Here is a 17,819-nt window from a genome sequence, read left to right on the forward strand (position 1 = left end):
GTGAACCATCAGACCTCCTCCTCCTCCTCCTCATCTGTCTAATTTGATACCACCCTCTCACTCAACACTCAGTTTAATTAAATAAGCTTTCTTTTTCTTTTTTCTTCCAGGGACAGGATAAATCTGCCCCCTTTCTCTTGTTATTGTTAACATGTATGGGATCTTGTGTCGTCCTCATCCACAGATGGCAAAGTAATTCAACCCCAGCGGGGGGGGGGGGGGGGGGGGGGTGTTGTGCGTCTGTGTGTGTGATCTGGCTGGGGCACCGCAGGAATTAATAGTAATGAGAACACACGCTCAAACACACACACACACACGCAGAGATCAGTCATGCACCTGCAGAGGCTCTCACTTCCCTGGCTGAGAATAAATAAGGTTACCGTGGACAATAAAAAAAAAAAAGAAGCCTGGCAGCACCTGTATGAGAGAAGAAGATGAAGGCGTCGCACCCAAATCTATAAAGGTTACTGAAACTGACACTGTTGCCAGTCTGTCCCAGCGGTTCTCTTTCACGGCTCATGTTCCCCCTTTGGTCACTTGCATATTAAACAGTGACTCCCCCCCCCCCCCCCCCCCCCCCCCACCCGGGGGGAGTTCATACCTACCTCCGATTTTTTTCCCATGACGCACTTGCCCAAGCGGGGCCTAGGGAGAATGTTCCCCATGATGCCTTTTATGAATGAATGAAAACACTCTTCCTCGCGATGCGCCCCTTGGGCGAAGGAAAGCCACGGTTGCTTTTCGATTTCACTAGGCCAACACTAAGCTTTTTCATTCTTTGATTGACACGAGAGGGCATATGATCTCAAACCTGAACCCGCGCAGTTCCTCCCGGTGACGGTTGAATGGACAAACAGAGTCCAGACGGGAAATGCCCGGCACTGTCAGCACTGCTGTCCGATAAGGAGACAATGTGGGAACAGAGGCGGACGAACGGGCACGTCTGCCAGGCTGGTTGTCCTGGCGACGGGCAGCGTCGAATGCCTCCCCTCCGTTATGGCGCCATGGTGGCAACATCTACGAAGTAGAGAGAAAGGGGCAGGAGGAGGAGGAGGAGGGATGGCGGATGGTGGATGGGCGCCAGCAGAAGAGGACACAGAGTTCAAACCCAGAGGTGTGTTGGCCAGAGGCCAGCAGGTAGACTCCATGAGCCAGAGTGGGCGGTCTGTCCGCTCCCCATGGTGTCGGTGTGTGTGTGTGTGTGTGTGTGTGATGTAGCGTATCTTTGTGCTCCAGCACCGTGCAAAGGTGGCGCCGGCCCAAAACGCGGCTACTTTGGATGCACCCAACGGGCGGATGGCGGCCGAAATAGACTCGGTAACCGTACGTGTTTACACACCGCGGGCATATTTGAACAGTGTCATGCGCGCTGACCCAATACAACAACCACAAGGGCTGAGCTTTCTTTCATTTCACACAACACAGGTCATATCCATGACAACGAGGAAAACTCGTATGAAGATATGATTGAAAATCTCTATGAACGGAGCCAAATGAACAGTGTTTCTTGACCTGGGGTCAGCACCTCTTAATGATTGAAGGGATAAGAAAAAGAAGCTCATTTCCCGACTCCGGTTTCTCCGCGGGTCGCCCCGATCCTGATGCAGCCGCTCTCGTGATGAACTCAGTCGTACAGAGGACAGCCAGAGCAACAGTTACGCCCATTGACGATGACCTCTGCCAAGCCGGAGCAATCTTCCACCCCTGTGTCGTTTCACCTTTCGAAAACATCCCCCCCCGAAATGTAATCACCTTTTCACGTCGCCCGAGGCCCACCTTCGATCGAATCCGCCCATTCGTTTTTGAAAAAATCCTGCTACCATCCTGGGCGGAGGTAGAGATGTCCCATTTTGTCCAGGGCCGTACATGAATGTCTATTCCTTTCTTAAAGATTGGACGGAAATAATAACAGCCAACAGCTCCTGACTAGTCTTCCGTCAGCCAAAGGAAACCTTTCAATACCTTCCTCTTCCTCCAACCCCCCCCCCTTAATGATTTTCATACACTCCCAAAGCGGAGGTGGGCCCTTTACACATCTGCTACGCCGGATGCAACGCACGTCTCAAAGGACCGGTATAAATCTTCAGTCAGATATATGCCTCGGCCTCTCTGACGGGGCAGAGGGTGCTATTGTTTTATGGTGTTTACATCACAGGGCCCTGCCCGCCCCGTGCAGATCATATGCACGGTCCTGTGCGGCTGCATGCTGGCAACAGCACAGGAAGTCTTCCCCGTCTTTATGACTTCCTCCGTAGCTCAGACCACAGGAAGCGCGCCGGATGTGGGACACGGAAAATCGCCCTTTGTTTCGTTTCTGCTCGCTCTCACAGCAGATGTGGGAATGTTCACGTCATGGTGCACTTGCGTGCTCCCCGAAATCGCTTCCTCCCCCCCCCCCCGTTCACATTCGTTCAAACGTGCAGTAGGGGTTGATAGACGGAAGGTATGCGTAGGGTCCGATTATGTGCCCCCCCGCCCGCCTTCCCCCCATATAAGTAGTCTAAATAAACCACACAAGTAATGCTGCAGGTGTTTTCCTTTAGGTAAACCTTCTGTATGTAGACCAAGCCAATAAAGCCCCGGATTACAGTCAGTACACTGCAAGCTGCTTCTGTTAATCCTCCCAACTTTCCCTCTTTTTTTTTTTCTTTCTTTCTTCCTTCCTCCCCGGTCCCTCCATATGGGTTTTAGGGCAAAGCTAATCGCTGTAGACTCAATAAAGTTAGTTTACACACACACACACACGCAGCCATGGTCAAACCGAGTGTCTCCGGCGGTCGGGCCCGTCCGCTGCGTGGAATGTGTGAGGTAATCTGATACACAAATGCCACGGGCGACGCAAACCCTCTTTCTAATGTATTTCCAGCTCTCTTTTCCTGGCGGGCCCCTTCTCTCACATAGTGTACTCAGCCAAACAAAAAGCTTTTCTCTGTCTCTCCCCCCCCCCCCACCTCTCTATTTTTTTTGGGGGGGCCTCATGGGAGAATGTTTGCCATGATTATGGATTTAGTTTTATTACAGGCTGCATATGGAATTAGCTCCGTCGCTCCGTAGCCGCTGGATGGTCTGAGAAGAAAGGGGAGGTTACAACTGTAGAAGAAAAAGAAGAGTGCCACATGGGGTGAGTGAGTGAGTGAGTGAGTGAGGAAGGGAAAACGAGAAGAGGAAGGAGGAGGAGAAGGAGGAGGAGGAGGAGGGCGTTTTGGGGGAGTGGTGGAGGGGATGGTGGGGGTGACTGTGAGGCCTCTGTGCATTATTTTCCTTGAAAGCCACAGACACATGGTACAGAATTCCCCCTCACAGTGGGAGGGGGGTGGGTTGGGTGGGGGCCGCTTTTGCAAGAGAACACCACACTGTCTGTGATCAACACACGCACAAACGCACACGCGTGCACACACACACACACACACACACACACTTTTATATGCACACCAGGACGGAGAAGGGGAGTGCGTGAACCCGACACACAAACTCCAAAGCCACACAAAGGGCAGCACAGAAAGAGGAGAACTTTGAAGGTGCCGGCGGTCCGATGCCTCGACACGCCGCCGCGCGACGAAACCTCGCAAAACATCATATCACCTTAATACCTCCCAGTACCTCTGGGAAAGTGGACGGGCCTGCTTTCCACGGGTATTTGTGGGGAGGTGGTGGTGGGGGGGGGGCGTTAATACAATGCGTTTGACTGGCAGGTCCCCCTCTGACCCCTCCACCCTCCCCTCACTCGTGGGGCCCCCGCTCTCTCGCCGGGGATCGAGGACAAGCGTGGACTCTGGTATTTAGGTGGAGCCCCGCGCCCACTGGGAGAAGGTCGAAGGGTCAGGTGGTGAGAATGGACCCGGCGAGGAGCTGTGATCTCGGCTTAGCGCGGACCCAGTGCCCCTGACGCAGAAACAGCCTGGTTGGCTGGCGAAAGCCAAAAAAGACAATTTACCTCATGATTGCTAAGTTTTTTGGGGGGGGGTTGTTGTTTTGGTTAAGATTAGAAAGACCAGAATCCATAACAATGATTCCGCAATTATCTCGCTTGTTTTGTAAATACCAACTTTTTTTTTTTTTGCGTTGCTTTAAAGTCATGGTCGCCCAGCAGCACATGGCCACTGCAACATCCTCCGCTTCGGGGTCAACGGCAAAATGGGCGAGCGACGCCTCCTAGTGGAAGGAACCTGCCTTCCTTTTTTTTTGGTTGTTGCTGTGAAAGCACAGTGCTCATCCACAGTGTCAAGTCCGTTCAGTTAGTGTTAACCTCAGAGGCAAGATTACACAAAGCATTTTCTTGTGATGGCAGTCAACGATATTTCCTCTGTGAGTAAAAAATCCTTCGGAACAAAAAACACACAATGACTTGTTTTCTTCAGTTACTTACCATACATACAGTTTATATATATATATATATATATATATATATATGTATATATATGTGTATATATATCATATATATATATATATATATATATATTCATATCTTGGCAGAGTGAGAGAAAAGAGCCGTCTCACATAGGTGCAGATCATGTTTTGTTTTTTTTCCCCATCCCTCAGCATGTCAGATGAGATGCTGGGACCAGCATGCTGAAACCCTCTTTCTCATAAGCCAGGATGGAAAATCCGTGTCAGCACAATGAAGATCCGCTGTCTGCCTGGGAATGAGGACACGAGGAACGGGAATACAATCCATTTTTATACGGGGAAAAAAGCCTCGAGTATGACCTCACTTCACTTCTTCATACTTGATATTTCATTATGCAAATCATTTGCCAAATAGGGCAAAAAGTCTTTTTATAGTTTTTTGGTTTTTTTCCCCTGCAGCATGACTGAACCGTATACCACACTGAATGAAACAGTGCCCGAGTTAATACCAAGGAAGCATTTTTAATTGACTTCACCAGTAAGTCGGCACAGATAGACAACAGATATATATATTTATACAGAATAATCTCACAATTAAAATCCCCCATGCATCTTATGGTGTTTTAAATCAATAACATCTATTTAATTTTGTCTTATAAATCTAAATAGTACATTTTGTTTTATCATTTATTTATTTATGAACTTTTATATAACTTTATAATAATATAATACATATTCACTTCATATGAGATTATCTTGCATAATCGCACTGTACCCAGCTAATTCTTTTAATTGTTATTGCCTTCTAAATCTAAGTAAAATAAAATAAAAAATACATCTAAATGCCCATATTTTACTAGAATTTACTTCATTTTTCTTATTTTATTTTGATTTATTTTATTTATTACATTAGACCTGTACGTCCCTTTTCTTTGTAGGGGCTCAGTGCTGTTGATATATCCTGAAGGGTTTCTTTATTGTATTTTTTTTTGTCATTGTTAAAACTGTGAAATAGCACATTCCCCTGTGTATTGTATGAATTATTCTTTGTATAAATCATTAGAAAATAGTGATAAATGTGGAATTTTTCGTGGCCAGGACTAAACTGTTAAATTATTCTAAATGATTTATTAACATAATGTTTTTGAGGTTTTTAAATAACTGTTGTAAACTGCCCCAAAAGGGACTAATTTTGTAATTTTTCTTTTTTTTAACAGCCATTGTTTCCCCCAGAACAAAAATCACGAACGTTTTTTTAAAGTTTTTATTTGAATTATTCCTGTTGCACGTCACAAGTCGACACGTTTCCGTCATTTCTCGGGATGGCTCAGTTTCACTGACTTGAAGGAGACGTTCCCAGTCGCCGCCCGCAGGTAATCGAGCTCCAACACATCCTCGCTAAATCCCCGACTGTGTGTGGGGGCGTCGGCTGAAAGAACATCAGGCAGATCAAAAGCCCCGCTTCCGCTTCCTTCGCTATCCGAGGAAGCGTCGAGTGTTTTCATTCCACTGCCAAATGCTCTGCTTTTTTTAAAACCCGGCGTCTCTTCCTGAACGCTCCGGAGATCCTCTTGGTCGTCGTCCTCAGCACTCCTGCTCGTGTTTGCCACTCTGCGCGCCCCATCGTCGGGGTCAAAGGTCCGGGGACCCGCCTCTTCTCCCTGCCCGGTCCTAGTTGTCGTACCTGGAGAGGAATCCTCATCGGCCGGTGCGACCCGCGTCTGGGGTGTGGCACTGACACCTCTGAATGAAGCGCCTCCCAAAACGTCAGCATGTGTGACGGCCTTGACCTTGACGGGGCGCTCGGGCAGCCGGACAATGGCTGCGTTCACAGTACGATTGGCCAGAAAGGCAGATTCGCTGAGCCTCCTGCTGTTGCCGTGTTTGCCTCTCACACGCTTCCCCATCACCACCGCGCTGCCGGAGGATCCGCCGGACAGACTCGCCTTCCTTGCAACCGGTTGGGTTCCGTTGGCCGCTCTTGCCTCCGGCGTTGGGCCGGATCGAAACCTGTGGCCTCCGGCCGATCTGAGATGAGATGGAGAGGCTCTGCGTGTTGCTGCTGGTGGTGGTGCTGCGGCGGTCGGATGTTGCTCGTCGTGTCTCCAGTTTGTGTTTGCGAGTCGGTTCCGAATGGGCTGAAATCCCATAAAGGCGTAGAGACTGTGTTTCCTCTTGTATTTGTCCGGTGTAAACCTGCGGCGCTCGACCGACTCGGTGCCTCCTGCGGACGTGGGAAGTGGGCCAGAGTCTCCGCCGCTCGGCTCATTTCGACTCCGTGTGGACGTGTGGCCGGCTGCTGGCTCGGTTTCGCCCCTTTTACTGTGCAATCTGTGAATCCTGCTTCCTCCGGGTCGCCAGGTCTGTGAGCTCCTGATTTCAAAACCTCGCTGGAGGGTGGCAGGCCCGTCTGGTGCTCCGACTAAGGTTTTGGCTCCCTCGAGTGGTCGAGAGCCAAATCCTCTCACACCGTGGATCCTTCTGAATTGCCTGGGATCGGGTCTCACGGCCACACCGGCATCGCTTCCAGGCAGCAGAGGCTGGACGTCCTCAAAACCTGAAGAGCCGGACGACCGAGGTGCATCATTCGCAGGCGTCCTCTCAAGTTTTGTCGTAGATGCTCCCCTCTGGCCAAAGCTGTACTTTGGAGAAAAAGCTGGGGTTTTTTTAGTCTCCCTTCCTTCGTTGAAGCTGTGTCGTCCGGAGCTGGCCCTTTCGCCGGACCGGGGAACAGCCGGCCACAAAGTTTTTTCAAACCCTGTGATGCCGTAGATGGTTTTCGCGGACCGCCCTGGTTCGTAACCAAGCAGTGAGCCACTTGGAGTCGTGTGAGCTGGGCTTCCCGCGGCATATTTCTCTGTGCTAGTGGCGTCGTTATCCTGGGGGAGAAGAGAAGGAATGGGGTCAACACTCTCTGCGGTCCTGCCTCGTCCTGGAGCAGGGGGAGGCCGGGAGAGTTGAGCGGGAGGGAACATGCTGGAGGTGGGTTGATATTTGGTAGAACTGTCAGCCCGGCGACCAAACTGGGCCGCGCCGGCGTCGCGATGCAGTGGCACGGCATCGTCTGCGAATTGTCCGAAAGCCGGACCAAATCTTGCTGCAGCTTGGGCGCCGGAGGCCCCCTGCTGATGTGGCGATGCGGCGGGACTGCCCCGTCCACTCGGCGCCTGCTGCCCACCAACAAGTGGGGCCTGGGAGTCCTGGAAGAGATACGACTTGAGCATCCGGGGTCTCAATGTCCCACTGCCGGTCATCGAGCCCAGCCCCTGGGAGGAATCTGTGTGGGGCGGCGACGACTCCCCCGAGCTGGGGTCGCCGGGTTCCAAGCCGTAGCTGGCCGGTGGTGCACGAGGGGCAGTTTGACCTGCAAAGCCGACAAAAGACCCGCTGGATTGAAGGCCGCCGGATGAACTCCAGAGCTCGTTTGCTTCTTTGTAGCCACCTCTTGGAGTCGCCAGTGAAGCGCCCCGGCGCTCACCGGGCGCTGACGCCCGAGCCGCTCCATCGTCAGCCAACTTCGGAGAGTCGTTCGCTTCGTAGTAGGATTTCTGAGCATCTCTGGGCTCCCACATTCGATTTTGAGAGTATTCTTTGATGATCAGTGGGTGTGAATTATAAGGGCTTCCAGTTTGGGCTACTGTCTGAGAGAGAGGGGGGTGGTTTAACCTGGATTGCGGCCTCTCAAAGCTCCGTCCAGCGTGCTGAGAGTCACTGCTGAAAGTCCAGCCCGCTGGCCTCACCCCGGCTGCGACTTGACCTCTCTGCGCTCCGATGATTCCTGCCCGGGACTGTCTGTTGTCCGGGAAGTGTTGATTGTAGCCGTTGTGATCGTAGCCGTTTTGATAGTAGCCGTTTTGATCGTAGCCGTTTTGATCGTAGCCGTTTGGATCGTAGCCGCTTCGACTGTCTGTAAACCACAGAGGGTTTGACGGCTGCTCAGCGATTGACAATGTGCCTCTGGATTTCCTGCCCATCTCACTTCCACTGTTAGTTCCAGTTTGGAGTCTGGTTTCAGCTGACAGCAGACCAGTAGAGAGGGGACGATGATGATGATGATGATGATGGTGGTTCACGCCATCCAACCGTGATCTTAGGAAGTGGTGCTTCACTCCATTGTCAGCTTGGGTTGTTATGGGACTTGCTATGGTAAAAAAAAAAAAAAAAGAGAATCGGGAAATAAGATTAAAAAAAGGCATTGTTATGCTGGGCAAATAAATCACAATGACATGAATAAACCAAGATGAATTTTTGCAGTTCCATTACTCAATGAAATGTTCTCATGTCTAACACCACTCTTTGATATTTTGCTCCCATCTTTGAACACTTCAATTTAACACCATGAAATCCAATTGATTTGCAATTCCCCCCCCCCCCCCCCATGCAAGTTGCTGTGAATTTCTCACGACCAACAAACACATTCAACGCCTCATCGCGCGACAATTTTCGAGTCATGCACTTGGGAAAGCATACAGTAATCCAGTCACTCTCAGCTGCAGTCCCCCTCCCCATCTAACCCAGTCAGCCAACACAAGCCTCGTGACCTCTTTCAGGGAGCCATTTCAAACACTGCAGACTCTGCGGCCTATCTTCTTGTAGATAGCCTGCTGTTGGCGTCTCACCTCTCGCCGCGTCCGAACACAGGACAAACGACGTGACAGCCGCACAGAGCGGCAGCCAGGCCGACGCAAGCCTGCAGAGAAAAGAGGAATGTGTAGGAAGTCCTGATGGCGTCAATCAATGGCGGGGGTTTTTGTTCTTTTTTGAGGATTACATGTGCAAAAAAACCCCCTCTGGGATGTTTACCTTGAGTAAGCAGCAGCATTTCCGGACATGGCGGAAAAGCTTCCTCCCGGGGGTTTGTGCGATTTGTCAAAAGGAGATCTTGACATAAGACAATCCATGTGTTCATTTTTTTGGTCAAACAAAGTGGGCCTCTGGGGAGCTCTGCTGCAGGTCGAGTCTGATTGGAGGCAATGCTGGTCACCTGGTTTCAGGTAACCCACTTCCTGTATTTGTGTGTGAAGGCCGGTTTCCCCTATTTTAGCCCCTTTCGTGTACAATACCTCATAGTTTCTTTAAATATTTGATATCCTTCCGTCAAGTGTTCCTCCCTTACGTGAATTCTGCTTTATAAAGTCTGCTTTTAGTCTGTACTAGGTATTATGCAATGCGTTATTTCCATTATACACCCGTGTACACACGAGCGTGTATTTTATGAGCGTGCGGACACAGAAAACTTCAAAGCAAAGTGAAAGCAAAGCTCATTTATTTTTATGCTTAATATGTGAAAAAATTGAAAAAATTATTAATTAAAATAAATACATATCTAATACATTATGTACATTCATATATGGACCACATAGACTCACAGGTTTCCCCATATATTTTTTTCTCCCCCCTATTCGAGTGCAACAGCTTTACAATTGTCATCAGCTAATCAGGCGGTCAAACAAATCATCTCGTTCATGATGTCTGGGTCGCCACGGTAACGTTCCTCATCCTCCTCATCATTGTCGTAGTCGGTCCGTGTTGGGAAGATATAACCCAGCGTGGGCCTTCACATTTGTCCAGGGCGTCTGAGGCTGTGGACAGCTCAGAACATGTAGCAGGACATCAAGGCGAAGTTCCTCAAGTCCTCGTTGGTCATGCAGTCACCTGACGGAGGGGAGAGAGAGGACACGTTAGAGACACAAGTTGTATCCACAATTCTCACATTTAGGGTTTGCCGTCTTCTGCTTTAAACTATCTGTACCACTATCAGACTTTGAATATGTGGCACCGTTTACACATACGCCATTAGGGCCTGAAGCTGGATTCATTCAACTCTGCGTCGTTCAGGTTATTCGAAGCCCAGTCTGTCAAAGTAACGGCCTCATACTAAAAACAGCAGCCTTTATTTATGACCTCAAAGCTCATCCCCCGCCACCAAACCCTGTTCGTTTTCACAAGTCCCCTGTTGTTGAGCCCTAAACAAATCCTCCTGCATTAAATATTCAGCCGACAACATGACAGCGTGTAAAACTATATACAGTATATATACATACATACATATATATATGTGTGTGTGTGTGTGTATGTATGTATATATATATGTATACTGTATATACATACATACACACACATATATATACATACACATATATACATTTACACACAGACACACACACACACACATACACATATATATATACACATACACATATATACATACACACACACACACATATATATATATATACACGTACAGTACATATATATACATTTACACACACACACACAAATATATGTATATATATATATATATTTATATGTGTATATATATATATATATATATATATATATATATATATATATATATGTATCATGATGAACCACCAGCCGGTGTCTACTCACTCCGTGAGCTCTTCCCGCTGATCGCGCGCCGGGCTTTCCTCCAGAGGCGCCGGAGCCGGCCACCTCTGGCGCCCGCGGAGGAGTCGCTCTCCTCGGCTGACGGTTCGACGAGCGGCGGCGGCGGCGCCCCCTCCTCCTCCTCCTCCTCCTCCTCCCTCTCCTCCTCTTCCTCCTCCTCCTCCTCCTCCTCCTCCCGGTCGAGGAGCCCCGCGTCCAGCAGCAGGTGCAGCAGCCACTCGTCCACCCTGAGCTCGGCTCTGATCGCGCCCTCGCCGGACACGGCCGTGGTCCGGCGGCACAGCGGGCAGGCGATGGCGCCGCCCGGCCGGGACAGGGCGCGCAGGCAGCTCTCGCAGAAGCTGTGTCCGCAGCGGAGCTCGCGCGGGCACCGGCGAGCCGCGTTGTACGTCCGGTAACAGATCCCGCACTCGAGCTCGGAGCACATGGTGCGGCCGGAGGGGAGCTCGGGGAGTTGACTGAGAGTCTGGAGGAGCGAGCCGCCCGCTCATATACCTCCGGGTGTGACGGCCGAGTGACGTGGGAGGGACCACGGGTGAGTCACCGCACAGAATCCAAACAGAGGAGGCATGACGACAAGACAGACACACACACACACACACGCTCACACACACACACACACACACACACCATGACCCCCACTTGTGCATCTCCACAGTGGGACATCAAACATTCACTCTTGGTCATTTCTGAATCATTCAAACACACACACACACACACACACACACACACACACACACACACAATCAATGACCTCATTTATACCCTGCCAGGTACATCATCTTTTTTTAAGGCCATTAAAAGTTTCATTCTAATTTGAATTTCAGCCTAGCCCCCCCCCCCCCACACACACACACACACACACAAGCATCACAGTATAACTTGACCTTATTACAGACTGAGGTTTGACCTCCTACTTGCCCTTGACCGACGAGTGAGGTATGACGTGAGTTCTGCTCCGGCCTCTCCTTGGAAATCCCCACACGCCCCTCCTCCTGCTGTCAGTGGTTTCTGCCGTGGACTCCTTTCATGGTGATTTCCGCTGGAGCCTTGGCCTCTCCCTCTCCTCCTTCTCTGTGTGGGTGTGTGTGTGTGTGTGTGTGTGTGTGAGAGAGAGAGAGAGAGCGAGAGAGAGAGACCTAACACACATCCTTTCGTTGATGTGTGTTAGGTCTTCCTGGCTCTTGGCTCATCCCGCTGCTTACTGTAACAGTGTTTTGGTCACGCTAAACAGCTTCTGAACCGGGATCACAATGAAAACATTTGTCCCCCCCCCCCCCCCAAAAAAAAAAGTTAAAATATTACGGGAAAGAAAAGACAACAAGTCAACAGTTCCGGTAAAAATAAATAAAATAAATAATCTGTTCCTCTTTGGCAAGGTCAAGCTTCTCGTCTGTTACGTGACGATAAATGTTCTGCAGTTATTCTTTTTAGCCTGTCCTCTTATTGACGACGTATGCTTTGTTTTCGTTTTCGTTTTCGGTTGAATTTCACCCAACGTGTCTCCACATGACATGGGATGGTCACGAATTCGATTGAAAAAGCGTGATGGCTCGATTCCATTTGGCCGCTCCGGTCGTCCCTGCCCGCTCGTGGCTTAATGGGGCCACTAAAATAGAGCAGAGCTGCGTTTCGACGTTATTAACAATATCCGGGGCTTGTGCCAAAACTCTGTCAAACAGCTGAGTCCGGACTGAAAGAGCTCGTCAGCTCAAGTTGTTGTGCAGACATTCGTGGTCCCCGGGTCGGTGACTCCTACTGATCTAGGTGAACCCCCCTAACTTGAGTTCTGGCCTTATTCACTGATATGTTTGTAAAAGTGCTTTATGGACCTCAAGACATCTGTGATTCCCTGACACCGTCAAACGCTCTGGACTTTGCCGCGAGCTGAGGAATCTTTGGCGCAGCATCGGAACCGGAGTAAACCACAGTGGAACTCAAACGCAATCACATTCCCCCCTCCCAAGCGTCCCTCTCGTCAGGTTGGATCCTCGGCGATAAGAGTTTGATTTGACAACCTTATGGTTTGTCTCTTATGGCTTTAGACAGTCCGAGAGTGTTTCAACGAAATGATCACACACTGAAAATAGCAGAGTGGGCGTAGAGCAAGTCTGCACTGGGCCAAGCTGGAAAACAAAGAGATCATTCAATCAGGGGGCAACAGACACCTCACACAGGCTATGACTCGTGATTTAATTTACTGTATCTGTCAATAATTGACACCAGAGAGGAATATTTAGGCCTGTTCTGATCGAGCCTACACACACACACACACACACACACACACACACACACACACACACACATTAACTGCCCAGTTTCTCGTTTTTAACTGAAATAGGAACGATTCTATACATGAATCCACATTTTTGCCATTTTACAACTGCAACAATGTGAGGAAGCATAATAACGGCAATGCACAAGCAGGGTGAGATCGGCCCGAACCGAGAGGCCGCAGCCTGTCTGTTTTCTGTCTTCCTGTGTCCTGGTTACGCTCGGATCACCGAGGGGTTTAATTACCGCTCAGCAAACCGCAGAGGAGCCGCATGGGAGGCGATGGAAGGAATCAGGTGAGACGGAGCAGGAAAACAGGGGGCTGCCGGTGAGCCAAGCTTCGACACGCAGCTGCAGAGTGTTTCAGATAGACATCTGAGCGGTTCCTGTGCGCACACACACACACACACACACACACACACACGGGGGGGGGAAGAAGACTCTCTGCCAAGGATGAGCATCTGCACCAACATGTGAAGACGAAGTATGAGTTGTGTGAGAGGAAGCGCTGGGGTCGGAGGTGGCCATCAAAGTGTGCCCGGATCAAGGGGGTGGTGTTTTGTGGAGGGTAAGTGGCTCTCTTATCTGCTTGTTAGTGTGTAACGATGGAGCACTGCCATATTCCCTTCCGTGCAAGCCCTGTCCTGAAGCCGGTGGCCGACACAGACAGCGAGAGGGTATCGTTTGATTTACACAACAGCAGACACCCAGTGCTGGCTGCAGAGTTTCCGTTTTCGGAATTTGTTAGTCATCAGCCATATCATGTTGTTTTTTGTATGAAACCAAAAGCTTATTGTCGCTTTTTTTTAAAATATATTTCAGCCACCATCTTAGCTACGATTACATGATTATGTGGTGTACTCAGGAAAGAAAGGGTTTCAGGCAACGTGTTGCCAGGGACCAATCCAAAGGAGACCCCGTCTGCCAAGCAACAATCCTCCGATGAGGTTGCGCCTTGTAGTTGTCCCATGTGAGCATTTAATAGGGATTTGAAAAAAAAAAATGCCTGCATAGCAAATCAAAATCTAAAGCTGCGTTTTACAGCTTTAGTATGACGCTAGGGCCCCCAACAGAAAACTGCAACTTATTGTTTAGCACTTATGTTTTTGTACATTTCGAACAACCGCGATATACCAAGTTACTTTTTGAACGCAACCTACTTTCCTTACTTCCCGGGAGAATCCCCCCCGTTTCTATAGTCTGTGTTGTCAATCTTTGACACTGCCCTCCCAAGACAAACGGAACAGGAGCTGGCCATAGGAATTCTGACTCTTGTCTCCCGGGAGCAAAGGAGCAAATATTAAGTCACGTCTGCAGAGAGAGGAAGTTGGGTTCAATAGTTGGCTCAACGAAAGCTTGGACTTTGCTCCTAATTCCCACCGACAGGCGATGTTGGTTACTTGTAAGGACCGCACACACCTCACTGTAACCAAGGGGTTGTTGTAGTAACCATGACAACAAAGCTCTCCCAACCTTTTCCAAACTGAAATTTAATCCAAACGAGGAACTCGAACCCCTAAGTGTTTTTTTTGTACCTTAAATCATACCGGGTTTCTGCAAACAAACATATTTTGCTGCATGTTTAATTTGGCATTCTTGTTCAGACGAGAGACCCGAGAAAGAAAAATAGGGATATTACCCTGAATGTGGAACTATTCCTTTAACTAAAGGACCTATTTGACTATCACTTATAGTCTTTTTTTGCCTGTTTGTCGCAGCAATGTATTCGATCAACGTGCAGGGGGCCTGTCGGTGTTGAGTCATCTCAGACGTCCCTGACGTACAACAACAAGACGTGCTCAAAAACACATGCCAAGAGCATGAGCCGGCGTGACTTATTGCTTCCCCTTCACGGCTCCACGGTTGCCTTGGTTGTTGTTGTTTTTTTAATTTCGCAACTTCTTGGACACGCTCTGATTGTGTCGTGCATGCGGGCCGGCACGCACAGCGTGGGGGGGGGGGCTTCAGATGTCTGAGTGGTTAACTGGATAAATGCTATGACTCACAGACTGTGGAATCTTTTCATAAAACTTGAGCTGCTGCTTTTTTTTAAATGCCACATAGGCCTCTGGAAGTCTCACAGTCTCACTGAAGTATAGACTGGAAGTTGTTGTTGAAGTTGTTTTTTCCTCTTTGCAGATTTTGACCGTCATCGATTAAAGATTCATCTGCAACTTTCATCTTGCCATCACTGAGCTCCACTCACCCTCCCTCCCTGCCTCCCATCATGACAGGGGATGCTGTCCCAGCTCCCCAGCAGGGGGACCCAGCTGCTGCGGCAGCTCCGACCCCTGGGGAGCCCATGGATGTGGAGTGTCCCATCTGCTATCAGGAGTACAACCAGTACAACAAATGCCCCCGGATGCTGGAGTGCCTCCATGTCTTTTGCACCGAGTGCCTCCAGAGGATCCATCCTTGCCGCTGCGAGCCCCCCGACCACCGCAGCCCACCAGCCATCCCCTGCCCCTTGTGCCGCCACCTCACCCCGCTGGAATCTGGGGATGCCCTCTCCTTACCCAGCAACTCCCGCATCCTGGCCAGGCTGCCCCCCTTGACCTTCCGCCTGCCTGTGACCATGACGACCCGCCTGGCCACGGTCACCCAGAGGGTGGTGCTCTCCCTGGAGGGCGAGAGCAGGGACACCCGCTTCATCATCCTGCCCACCGTCAGCCTGCGGGTGCAGCAGATGCACCCGGACAGGCCGTACGGCATCGCGCCAGGCCTGGTGGGCGAAGAGGAGGTCATACAGCAGAGCAAGAGGACGCTGCTCTGTGTGCAGCTGCTGGCCGTCACCTTCTGGGTGCTGTTCGTGATCACCTGCGTGGTCGGGGTGGTGTTTGGGCCACATTTCTTGAACAGGAATTTTTAAATAGAATACAGTAGAGTATGGAAGAATAGGGTTATCTACTTTCTGTAGCAGATGTAGGTCTTGATATGAAGTCATGAAATGCTCTACAGGTGAGGCACTGTGAAAAAGACATAGTCTGACACATGAAATGTGCAAACTTAGAGCTCATAAAAACACTTTAGATGAATTCAGTTGTATGTTTCTGAATATATTTGTGACCACTGAGGTTGCTGTTCACCCTGTATGAAACTAAATCCCTATTTTTTTTTTTACTAATCTCTCCTCAGTGTGCTGCATGTTTGTTGCTCTTCCATCATTAATAGACTGATGAAGAGTTCCCTCTAGTGGACCCTTTTGGAAATGGATAAACTAAACTTACATTTGCCACATTTATCATTTGAAAATGTTTAACATGCTTTGAGGTGTTGTCGTTTATCATTCATTTCAATGCGGTTCGCAGTTTCTCCCTGTCCCTGATTGTTGACCTTATTATAGGCTACAGCTGATGACCGTACTGCTCTCGAAAAACTCATTTGCCCTGTCAGGTGCATTACAGCTGATCGATTAGTAATGGACTACTCAAGGAAGCGCCAGCTATTTTGATAACCGATCAATCAGAGTCGTTTTTTCATCAGTTGCAGCCCTAGTGTGTGTAAATCCAGAAAATTACAGATTACAGAAAACTGGGGTTGGTAAAAAATAGTGGTATGTGTGTGTTTGCATGTAACAGAGAGTGTGTGTATTTGTTTAATCATTTTTGGATAAAATTCTCATGTATGCTGCTTTTTTTGTGTGAAATACAGCAAAGATATTTAGTTATCATCCCAAAATTTCAAGCATATGTAATTCGGAATTTTCAATGGGGCATGTACATCCACTCTTGTTCTGTCACACCTTATCTGTGGCCCTTGATAGGCTATTTATAAGCTGTTCGTATGACAGGGAATTTGAATTCCTCATCGTCCTAGACCCAGTTTGGTGGTTGAGGAAATCAAGAAGTCCCTTTTACAGATGTTGCTTCATGTGAATAACAGTTTTTGACGGACTGTGGTGATGAACATGGCTAAAAGGTTGTCATATGTCAGGTTTTATAATTCATTATCTTTATTAATGACGACATGTTACAGTGTAACTATGGAAAGTGATTGTAAGGTTCATGCATTTTCCTCTGTGTGTTTGCTCTGTATTGTTCTGTGCGCATCTTGTCTGTACTTGTTAACGTTAAGCTTCTCGTTAATTTAATTATTTCATTATTTAACCACGTCTTATAAGTACTTTTGACTGTATAGGAGCACAACTGTTCCAGTAAATTACAAATAAAGACGTTGAAAATGTAAAAATGTATGTACTCGTTCACTGTTTTCACTTGGTCCTGGGCCTATCGGGAGTCCCTTATCAAAAATGTTTGTGGGACAAAAATTGAGTGCTTGTTTCATTTTAATTTCAAATTGATCAACCAAAAGAATCATTTGTGACAGTACCCTGATAATTTTTTTTTCCTTCTTTTTTTGGTACAGACAGGTCCTTCATTGGTAAGACTTTCAGTGGATATCCCCCCCAAAAAAACGTTTTGCTGGTCATTAAAGTACTGCAAACTTAAAAAAAAAAAATATATATATATACTGTAAAAATATATTAAATTAAATATATGTGATTGATGAATGATGGAATGTGGGGAGAGTATTATATTTTCATTTGAGTTTTGTGTATTCATGTTTATTTATGTTTATCCATATTTAAAATAGTCTATTCAAGCTAAGTTAAAGTTATTTAAGATACTAAGATGCTCCAGTTGAGCTTGTTGGGTGCACTGAATGCATTTTATGCTGCTGCATCTTTTACGGTTCAATTCCGTCCTTTTGTTTTGTTTTGGGGGTTTTGTTCTGTTGACGTGAGCGGTGTGTATTGAGAAATCAAACTAAAATCTTGCAAAAGTCAT

General features: G+C 48.4%; 3 protein-coding genes across 5 annotated transcripts; 1 reads left to right on the forward strand and 2 right to left on the reverse strand.

Annotated features, from left to right (window-relative positions):
- Nucleotides 1-4,854: 4,854 nt before the first annotated feature.
- Nucleotides 4,855-9,461, reverse strand: LOC118291175 (mucin-1). The gene is made up of 3 exons (XM_035619206.2): nt 9,151-9,461; nt 8,967-9,037; nt 4,855-8,488 (listed from the first exon to the last, which is right to left on the reverse strand). Exons 1-3 carry the CDS (start codon nt 9,246-9,248, stop codon nt 5,658-5,660), a joined length of 3,000 nt encoding a protein of 999 aa, XP_035475099.2. The 5' UTR covers nt 9,249-9,461; the 3' UTR covers nt 4,855-5,657.
- A 135-nt stretch (nt 9,462-9,596) lies between these two features.
- On the reverse strand, nt 9,597-11,286 carry si:ch73-335l21.4 (E3 ubiquitin-protein ligase-like). Its single transcript, XM_047336503.1, has 2 exons — nt 10,741-11,286; nt 9,597-10,002 (listed from the first exon to the last, which is right to left on the reverse strand). The coding sequence occupies exons 1-2, from the start codon at nt 11,183-11,185 to the stop codon at nt 9,941-9,943; spliced, it is 507 nt and encodes a 168-aa protein (XP_047192459.1). The 5' UTR covers nt 11,186-11,286; the 3' UTR covers nt 9,597-9,940.
- Nucleotides 11,158-17,472, forward strand: si:ch73-335l21.2 (RING finger domain-containing protein). 3 transcript variants are annotated; one of them, XM_035619235.2, is made up of 3 exons: nt 11,192-11,293; nt 11,656-13,328; nt 15,172-17,472. In XM_035619235.2, exon 3 carries the CDS (start codon nt 15,260-15,262, stop codon nt 15,899-15,901), a length of 642 nt encoding a protein of 213 aa, XP_035475128.1. In that variant the 5' UTR covers nt 11,192-11,293; nt 11,656-13,328; nt 15,172-15,259; the 3' UTR covers nt 15,902-17,472. The 3 variants fall into 3 exon arrangements, with proteins under 3 accessions (XP_035475113.1, XP_035475128.1, XP_035475122.1); XM_035619220.2 differs by lacking the exon at nt 11,656-13,328 and having other exon boundaries at nt 11,158-11,293; XM_035619229.2 differs by lacking the exons at nt 11,192-11,293; nt 11,656-13,328 and adding an exon at nt 13,335-13,600.
- Nucleotides 17,473-17,819: the final 347 nt, after the last annotated feature.

Source organism: Scophthalmus maximus, chromosome 12 (genome assembly GCF_022379125.1).
Source record: "Scophthalmus maximus strain ysfricsl-2021 chromosome 12, ASM2237912v1, whole genome shotgun sequence".
NCBI lineage: Eukaryota > Metazoa > Chordata > Actinopteri > Pleuronectiformes > Scophthalmidae > Scophthalmus > Scophthalmus maximus.